The sequence below is a fragment of the Montipora capricornis genome, chromosome 10 (assembly GCF_036669925.1).
Source record: "Montipora capricornis isolate CH-2021 chromosome 10, ASM3666992v2, whole genome shotgun sequence".
NCBI classification, from domain to species: domain Eukaryota; kingdom Metazoa; phylum Cnidaria; class Anthozoa; order Scleractinia; family Acroporidae; genus Montipora; species Montipora capricornis.
The window spans coordinates 46,982,390-46,992,734 of record NC_090892.1 but is presented as its reverse complement, the minus strand read 5'-3'; the positions used below and the strand labels follow the sequence as shown (position 1 = coordinate 46,992,734).

At 38.9% G+C, this 10,345-nt stretch overlaps 2 protein-coding genes across 2 annotated transcripts in view; one reads left to right on the top strand and one right to left on the bottom strand.

The window, feature by feature from the left end:
• Positions 1-1,281, bottom strand: part of LOC138018685 (DDB1- and CUL4-associated factor 11-like) — a 28,547-nt gene extending 27,266 nt beyond the window's left edge. The window contains exon 1 of the mRNA XM_068865373.1: positions 1,010-1,281. Within this exon, the coding sequence (XP_068721474.1) occupies positions 1,010-1,158 (149 nt within the window). The 5' untranslated portion in view covers positions 1,159-1,281. The remainder of the gene's footprint in view (positions 1-1,009) is intronic.
• LOC138018686 (ER membrane protein complex subunit 4-like) lies at positions 1,260-9,777 on the top strand. Its single transcript, XM_068865374.1, has 6 exons — positions 1,260-1,411; positions 1,626-1,713; positions 5,206-5,244; positions 6,091-6,244; positions 7,000-7,163; positions 9,222-9,777. Exons 1-6 carry the CDS (start codon positions 1,350-1,352, stop codon positions 9,255-9,257), a joined length of 543 nt encoding a protein of 180 aa, XP_068721475.1. The 5' UTR covers positions 1,260-1,349; the 3' UTR covers positions 9,258-9,777.
• The last annotated feature ends 568 nt before the right edge of the window (positions 9,778-10,345 follow it).

Here is a 10,345-nt window from a genome sequence, read left to right as displayed (position 1 = left end):
AGGTAGCGAAAAGTGATACTCAAGTGAACGGAAGTGTTGGTTGGACGAAAAAGAGACAAACTTGGAAGTCTGGGGACGAGACTCCAGTTGAGACCGCCATTTTAAATGTTTTGAATCCGTCCCAAATGAAAGACACATTGTTCTTAGCTTCGGGAGATTGTAGCGCTAGCTAACTCAAAGAAAAACGGAAACATTGAAGCTAATAGTATTAACTTTATCTCAAAACTGACTTTTGTTTCAAAACATCGTCCGATAGTGTGTTTTGTGCTTCAGATCGATCGTATGTTGCTTTCAATGTTTTGTATGTGGTTCGTGACCCTTTGGAAAAGTAGTTTCCCACGAAACCCCCCTACCCCTTGGAAATTACTGCCCTTTAACCCCCCCTCTCCCTCGGAATTTCCAATTGTCTTCCGTGGTGGGGGTATGGATATTTTCTGGAACCACACATTGCTGAAATTGCGCTCATAAGTGCGAAGATATAGCTTCACTTGATTTCATATCCGCAGTTCATATATGATTCATTTCATATACCATTTCATCATTAATCTACTTTTGGCAAGGTCAGAGAGGAAAATATTTACGTCTAGCCCACTTACTCAGTCAATAAGTACACAGAATCAGTATTAGTGGCAAAACTACGACAACAGTCTCTAATAGCATTTAATTTATTACGTGTGGACAAATTATTTTCGGTTAGACCTCTTATAAACACTATGGGATGCATGACGTACCAATAATATAATTTATTGATCACGATGCAGTTGAACTCAAACTTAAAGTTTATTCGCTTTACGCTCCAGGACACCAGATCAGGCAAAGGATGTTATGGAATAAGTTACATAACAAAGCATGATAAAAAGTCAGCTGGTTGTCCATTCCATGCCATTAGTTGTACTATCAGAGAAAACGCAAAGTAAATAGTCAAATTTTCTCCAAAGTAATATCCCTTAACATAACCGCACAATATTCAGAAATTTACTGGTTGTTTGGAAGACGCTGTGCCCCTTACCTGCGCAGCAGAAAGGCCAGAACGCTCACAAGGTCTGACTCGTTATCACTTTCTGTGTCTTCACTGACAGTTGAATTCGATTCCTCGCGCTCTGAATTATTGGAACGCGCTCTTTCGCCATTCGAACGACGGGTGTGTCTGCTGCCCATAATCCACCAAGGGAGGAATGCTTCAAAGACAAGATTACTATAATTTTGTAGCAAAACAGCAGCTAACCACACAGTGTTTTGGCTTCGGGTACGAGAAAGCCGCAATTGCAGCAAAACAAAACTTCGCTATCGCGCATGACTCAAAAAAGAAGCGAAAAGGACTGGACCGTTTATACATGTAACAAGGAAATATGGCGAATAGGTCGATTTCGAGAAGGTCGACAAATAAATGGTCAATTGACTTGACTAGTAGGTGAGATCGCTAGACATTTTACACTACGTTTTTTTAAAAATAGTTTTTGGTGCTAAATACTTTGTAATTAAATCGTAATAACTTTATTAGTACCATTTCCGTGATGATTTCTTGTTCATTGGTCTTCCACCCTCAGTTCCTGTGAGAACTGAATAACCCAGAATAAGAATTTGATAGTTTTTATATTCACTATGCTTTTTTTTTATGCTCCTAGACCGCGGCATGTTCCCGATAGACAGTTCGTTCAGCACAATGATTTACCTGATCCAGTTGGCTTCACAGATCAGAGATTACAGCATGTGGTAGGTGAACTAAATGTACTATTTTGTATACCAGAAAAGACGCCTGGAGGCGGGGTGAATCGATGTAGGCGTTAAGATTTTTTGTAGTGATAATCACAGTCTGTTTTAAGTGGCAACGAGGGAAGCTAGAATTTGAACAGTGGAGTGGCAAATTAACGACACAAGGAATTTTCTCACAGGAAGTAAATTAAGAAACTTATCAGGGGTGAGCCCTATGAGGCTATGTAATTTGGGCTTGCCTTTCATACACCGGATCCGAATAATGGAAATCGGCCCACACAAGGACAGAGAAAAACTGAGACCAGGGTGGGAATTGAACCCACGACTTTCGGGTTAGATCACCGCTGCTCTACCAACTGCGCTACAAGGTCAGACGGGAGCAGGCTGTGGGAACTGAAGATGTTAAAGTCACGGCAATGAACATGTACAAATACAAAGAAGGATTACGTTGGCCTGGTAGCACTTACATTTGAACAGAATTAACTGATTAGAGTGTAATGTGAAGTGCTAGTTTTCTAGTCATATGAACCATGTGAGCGTTAGCCCTACTAGTGGAAATGGGCCCACACAAGGACAGAGAAAAACTCTGACCAGTGTTTGAATTGAACCCACGACCTCCGGGTTAGATCACCGCTGATCTACCGACTGAGCTACAAGGTCAGACGGGAGTAGGCCGTGGGAACTTCGTTTCACAACTTACGACTGTAACAGGCTGCTGAACTTGTTAGTTTGATTGGTGAATTCGTTGGTTCCATTGATGAACTCATTGCTTCGACTGACAAACTCGCTGGTTCGATCAATGGCAAGAAACAGGGTTTCCCGGCAGTTGGAAGCAGACTCTGTGTAAGTATTCAAGGTTCAATACAACCAAAAAACTGGGCTAATAAATCCAAGAATTCAATCGCCGTTCACTGCTTGACAAGTGAGCAAACTGGTGAACAGTGAGAGTATTGTGCTTGATCAGCACTTAAGTGTCTACTCCTGATCTTGCACATGATTCCAAGGTGGACTGGAGCCAATGAAGTTGCACAATAGAAAAACACGGCAATTTCTGACTACGATGGAAAAAAAATTAAAAGGAATTTGTATGAATCTTGGACACACGCTGCCTAGCTTATTGAATATATGGAGGAGAATTCCTGTAGCATGGGCAGATCTAGAATATTTACAAAGAGAGGGTTGTAGGTGTGGTGAGAGCCCTCCCGATACCCCTGCCCCACTTGAAAATTCACATTAGTCTAGTTACTGCCTACAGCATTGAGCAAAACGTGAGAGTTCCGAAGGAAAAAATTGGGATGTTTTTTCAACGGTGGTGGACAAAACACTGACCCCCAGTCCATGGACTACCCGGATGGACTACCCTAAAAATACTATTTCGAACGAGTACTGTTGATCTTTGTGTAAGCAGCATCTCAAATAGTGCTTACTTAAGCCTCAACACCCGTTTTAAACAGCATTTTTCAACAGTAATTTAAGTCCAAGCACCCATTTTAAAAAGGTTAGCATTCGATTATTGTCGTGATGGCTGATTACTTCATGTACGGTAAGTGAAGTGAAAGCATGGCCGTATGGATGAAGATTATCAAGGTATGTGCAGTGTAAGTATTATAATCAATTCAGTTCTTTCAATAGCACTTATTCGAAATGGTATTTTTAAGATTTAGTCCATTTTAGGGTAGTCCATTTGGGTAGACGATGGACTGGGGCCGGTCGGTGTTTTGTCCACCACCTTTTTCAACAACGATTTCAGGAAAGGATATCTTAACAACAGTGCTACGTAAACTATTCAGAGATTTATTTTATTACCATGTTATAGACGATATGCAAAATATAAATAATGATTTTGCTATTTCATATTTTTTAAAGGTATATTTATAAACATAAACTGTATTTGAAATAGGAAGAGCTCTAAAACTAAACAAAATAAAACCACTTGATGCACAGTACCACTGGAAACATGGTTCGTAATAGAAACGTTTCAAAAAATGAACAAAAAAGGGGGACTGTGGTGCCCTCCCCCCCTAAATTTGCCCCTTAATAAAACTTAGAGGGAAAGCCAAAAATACTAGTGCATGTGGTATCAAGGAAGTAGTAGGTGATGTAGTAATGGACCAATAATTTGAAGCAAAGATATTGCTGACTTTTTTGCTGCTCTTTAACATGCCACCTAGAGTCTTATTGGCTGCCAAAACATAATCATTTTGTTCCAGTGAATGGCACATTTAAATAACAAAAAGAACTTTTGCAAACAAATATCTAAGTGAAACAGAAATAACATAAGATGCTTACATGTAAACTTACATGGATGAAGTCTAAGGTAACGATATTGTTGTTGAGGTAACATCACACAAGCTACCGGTAATATTGAACGGATGTTTACAAACCACTTTTGACAAGGCAACATTTTACATTCCCTAACACAGTGGTTAGCAACATTATAAGCTACATTCTTAATAAAAGAGCTCACAGTGTTTGACTGAGACCAGGCTCCTTCCCAACAACTATTCTTAGGGATTTGACAGAAATTAGCTGGGGGGAGTTGGAAAACCCGGGAGGGTCACAGTTTTTCAAAAGAGAGGGCCATGGAAAAAATAGACAGCAAAAGTGGGAGGGTACAAGAAATTAAGCCGTTGTGATCATAAAGGGATGCTTTAATATTATGTTATAACACAAATACAAACCAGGTACAGTATGAAAATAGTGCCATACAAAATATTTCCTGCCATATGAACATATCAAAGAAGCTATTGATAGTTTTGAATGCAGTTCGTGTATCTTGGTTTCCAGTGGTAAAAACTATTATCATCCTGGTGATCTAAAGCTTTTTTTGTCCTGTTTCTCTAACAGAGACATCACTTGCATGTTAGGTTTGCTTTATTAAAAATGCTGAACAAGTTTTCTTCTACAACTGTATAACAAATTGGGGGGAGGGGGAGGTGTCAGAGAATTTTAGGATGAGTTCCAGGGGAGGGTCAAGACATTTCAATCCCTTACCAAGGGAGGGCCATTTTACTTTCGCCGCTTTACTGATCTTCACCCCCATCCCCCATTGCAATTTTCTGACAAGTTCCTGATCATCAAAGATGACGATAAGAGTCGCTCTACATGTTATTGGGTCACAATCATTGTCAATGCTATGATTGGCTGATGTTTGTTCACTTTCTCAGGTTTTTATTTTTTAGTCGATCCTCTAAGAGTCACAGAAAATGGGATTGAGGGCAGTGAACAATGAGAAGGTTATTATTATTGGAATTCGGACATCAGAGTCTGGGAATAAACAAAAAGTGAAATCATGTTGGATGTCATATGCAACTCAGTGAACTGGCTTGATTTGTAAATGCTAAGCTATGTACATCTGCATAATTCAAGTTATACCAATGAACTGACTCCATATACATGTAACTTTTTGGCTTTATGTTGTGTATTTTGTAAACCCTAACTCCATCAGCATCTCTGTTTGAATTCTCTGATTGCTGATTTATCTTTCCTCAGGAGTGTCGAGATGTCAACAGCACCCATTTAGTAGCAAAGGTATGTTTTGACTGAATGCCACATTCTTCTCACTACAGTCTGTAGACGTATCAACATTGAGCAATTCCCGTGATGTTATAATCTTTTATCATGGTTTGAAAGTTTCTTAAGCAAGTAGTACCAAACCAAACCTGGTTGAACTGACGACATCTTGTTTGTTTGGTTAACCATGCAGACTATATAAGAACTTTTACTGAATTTGTCCTTTACAAGAAGACTGATGTGAAGGTGTCATTCTAACTGAGGACTCAGCACCTTCATTTTTGACATATGTTTAACCCTTTCATCCCCGAAATGGTCCCCCATTGATGAGCAAAACTGTCTGGCGCTAGACAGAGTAATATCTGTACATTTAGGTGTCATTCTTAGGAGGGAACAGGAAAGGAAAGGAAGTTTATCCCATTGACTCCTGGGGTTTTCCCTGGCCGGTTTTGTCTGGTTCAGGCGTCAAAGGGATAATTATTTAAGTGTCAAGTTTTCTAGCGCTGAAGCACTAATTGGGAAAAATGAAAACTGAAATCAACAACTCGACGCAAATCAAATCAAATGTCGGTTTTATGAGGAGAGGGGAAAAACCTCTTGGTGCAGAGAAGAGAACCATCAAACTCAACCCTGAGTCTGGGAATCGAACCTGGGGCCCACATTGGTGGGAGGTGAGTGCTCTTGCTGCTGCCCCTTTGTAACAATGAACTGACTTGACTTAGGTTATTTGTTGATTTCATTTTACAGTGTGCTCAATTAGTGCTCTGGCACTAGTAGACTAGAAACTTTTTTTTTTCCTTTTTATTTATCAAGCAAATCCATTGGCAGTACTTTTTGAACTGATTCTGCCTGTTCTTATTTCAGAAATCTTGGGACATTGCTCTTGGGCCATTCAAGCAGATCCCAATGAATTTGTTCATTATGTACATGGCTGGTAACTCAATTTCCATCTTCCCTATTATGATGGTTGGAATGATGTTCCTCAGGCCAGTCAAGGCACTTTTGGCCATTAAATCAAGTAAGATGCATTACTTTGAGAGTTTGGCTAAGGATCCTATTGTAATTTCAGTCATAACCATTACAATTTCCTCAATTTTGAGCATTAACTGCTTTATTTTTCACCAATTATTGTGTAGGGTTGTAATTGGACAGTTGGCTGTAATCGGATACCTGTAATTGGACAGTTGCATCAGCCAATCATATTAAGCACTCAACTTAATCCACCAATCTTGAAAAGAATTTATCACAATAACTATAGTAACAACCACTTAACCTACCATATCAGGAGCTTTAAAAACATGCTTCTCTCCAGTCAAGTTTGAGGCTGAAGCCAAGTTCAAAATAATACTGAGGAAGCGATTGTCAGTGTCAGTTTTTGCGACTGTTAACTCTTGGTGCACAGCAGACTTTAATAGAGCGGTTTTCAATTGTGTCAAAAGTAATTAGCGAATTGCTTTGGTTTTGCGTTATTTCACTCAGTGATTGGTTCAAAGTTCTCGTGCCACTTTCACAACCAATCGGAAGTGCAACCAAAACCAATCATGGCTCGCACGTGCACATTTTCCCGCACTTTGTGTCGGCTACGTGTAATTACTTCAAGTTTTGATTGGTTTACTGGATTGTCTCCATCCTTTTTGAGTGGCCAAAGTAATTACTTTGGTTTTGGTTTTACAACATTCAATTGAAAACCGCTCTATACACACTATAGAGATAATGGAAGCACTTTAGCAGACTTTTGTTGTATGTCTCATGCTAAAGTTTCTTTTTACACAGCTTTCGTATCCCTTGAAGGAGAACATGACCATGTTATACTTCAGAAGTTCTTTTATCTCCTTGGAAACTTGTCATTGGTGGCTCTAGCGCTGTATAAATGTCATTCCATGGGGCTCTTGCCCACGGCCACATCAGACTGGCTGGCATTCATGGAACACAAGATGGTAAGTTTATCATGATACAAAAGCTTATGAAGGTCAAGGAAAGCATTAGTGTTTTAATGAGGAAAAAGTTAATACCAGATAATTTTTGAAGAAACTAACCTTGCTTTCCCACAATAGCTGGGTGTGTTCCATGACAAAATTTGATCACAAATATTTTTACGATACTAAAATGATAGCATACTCATCAGAAGTAAGAATGCGAGGAGAAAGTATGGGGATTATGTACCTGTATTCTGCATAATAAACTGCATTCTTGTTTATTGTTGTTGGAAGCTAGTGAGTGAGTGTCAACATTACTTTCCTTCTTGATCCAGCTCTATGAGGCCAAACTTGTCAGTTTGATTTAATTGCATGAGACTGTCAACCATAGCTCTCCTGTCTTTTAATGAAAGATAATCTTACAATTATTTATTATTTAGCAATTACTGAATGAGGCTGAGTAGGATATCAAGAATTCTGCAGGTTGAGGAGGGTGTTATCCACCAAGGCCGAAGGCCGAGGTGGATAACATCCTCCGAGATCTGCAGAATTCTTCATATTCTACGAAAGCCAAATTCAATAATTGCTGTATTATTCATTCAAAAAATTTTCAAACTCTTAAAGGAGAAAATGAGCTTTATTTTTAACAATTTCGCACCCTCCAACAAAAATAACACAATCTCTATAACACAATAACTAAAATCTGTCAAGTGTCACTCTCAGGGGGCAATAGGGACATTTCATGCATATTTTCAAAGTTTTCACAAAATTCATAACAATGGCAATTTGGAAAACTTTGAAAATAGTGAAATTAATCCTTTATTGCACAAGGGCATGTTTTAAAACGCTGCGACAATCGTAAGTCATGTCGTAGGCCTGTCGTGAGCTTGTCGCATGCAACAAAGTCGTACCATGTAAATCGGCCCTAATAAAAATTATTATTTTCTACTGATGGGATGGTCAAATCAGAATTAAAAATAATGGCCAGGGGTGGATGGTAGTGGGAAAGTTACTGCCTGTTGATTGCCACCCACATACTTTTTTCACTTCATTGACATCTTATTACAAGTACAGTGCAGTATTTACTGTTGAACAGTAATGCTTAAAACTGCCTAATGCTTAGCAAAATGTTGAATCGTACATTATTCTCTCATGAAGTTCACTTCTTATAGAGTGAAAATGAACTTGTCACAACCAGCTTTAATTGAGTGTTGAAAGTAATTAGCCAATTGCTTTGGTTTTGTATTACTTCACTCAGTGATTGGTTCAAATTTCTCGCGCCACTTTTTCAACCAATCAGAAGGGAAACCAAGAACAATTGAGGCATGCGCGTACACATTTTTCTGTGCTTTGTGTCGGCTAGGTGTAATTACTTCCTTTTTGGTTTTATGACACTTGATCGAAACTCGCTCTAAAGGGCTTTGATGGCTTAGTTGGCAGAGTTGTACAGTCATGGGTTTACATGTAAGTCCTTTCAAGGCTGCTTACTTTCCAGGCTTCTTCATGACTGCCTTACATACAGGTTGCTTCCTTGACCTTATAACTGGTTTGTTGAACGAGAATGATAAACCATGGAGCCCATTTCACAACTCTTCATGTGTCCATAAACTTGAGAGGACAAGAGAAATCACGCACTGTTAACAAAGTGTCAAAGCTAAAATCCCTGTTGTGGTGGTCTAGCCTTTGCAGTGCACCATCATTCTAGATGATAATAATTATTATTATCACGCATGGGGATGGGTGTTTGAAATTGTTTATAGGAGTACAGACACTTGACAAAAGAAGTGTGCCATTATCAACTTGAGCAGTCTTTTAAAAGGAGAAACTCCTTACCTTTCCTACTAGTAAAAAAAGCCCTTGCATGCACTCCACTATAAATTTGCTAGCACGACCTACTCTAAATAACAAAGTTTAATGGTTTAATCAGATGAGGCAGTCAACATGAACAAAAGTCTCCTTTGCTAATGGTTTTTGATGTACCCTTTGATTGCATTTGCCTCTGTGGAGTTATTCAACTTTCATGTAATTATCAAGGTCATAATGATTGACTCATAGCATGGTACATATTTTTTCTTGTAGAGAATGGAGTATAGTGGAGGTGGATTCATTCTCTAATATCAAAGAGATCTGTCTAACAAAGAAGGACCCTCTAACTGATCCCATGCAATATACATGTATATAGTAACTTTTCATAAACTGGAGCAGGTTGACAATAGAGACTTTAAGATCTTCAATGGCAATGCTGACAAAAATGTCACCTCAAAATGTAATTTTGCAGTATCGTAAGTCAAAATGTGATATTGTTTTGTGGGGTTGCCATTTCTAAAACTCTGTAATATTAACTACACAGTTTGGACAACACATGTAAATGGATGAATGATTCTCTAGTTGTCTTGGAATTTTGTTGATATCAACCCTGTAAAAAAAGTTACCCAAGTACCGGTATCATGTTGACAGCTCTTAAGAACAATGAATTATTCTTATTGTAATTAACAAACAGCAGTGATAATAGTGCACCATGATTGTTTTTATGTCTGGTGGGGCTTGCTGGAACCCAAGAAACACACACTGTCTTCAGGGATCGTGTTAACGCAGAAATCGTGCATTTTTACGCAAATGAAATCCAAAAAATGCATCATTGAAATTTTAATGTGTCCCAGGACGCAAGGCACTGACTTAAATAACTCACACAACTTGCTTTGATTTATCAGTATATTCTGTTGTTTGTAAAACTGTTGGAGCGATCTGTGCTCATAATTGAAGTTCTAAGAAATGGGGTTTAAAACATCTAAAAAGGTTAAAACTAAATTTTCGACCGCCTTCTGTGGTCTTCTTCAGAGGAATGTACTCTGCAAGTCACTGAATGCAAATATATAGCAAAAGACGTCACTGTTCGTTGCTCTTAAGGGAGGAAACCAGTAATGCGTAAACCCTTGGGAAGGGTGCTCTTTCATTAACAGAGTTCTTGTCCAGGAATGAATGTAATGGCTCTAGAAAAAGCCTTTGTCGGCCGGTCCTATGCATATCCGTCAATATTAATTCCAAGTTGGTTACTCTCTTTTCCTCATAATTTAAAACATACTCTTTTTCTCGCAGAGGGTCGCCAAGATATTGGGACCCCAATTTGGCCGAACGTGTGGGTCCCAGGACCCAAATTGAAAAATCCTAGTGTCATCCCTGGTCTTTGCTTATTTCACCCACAA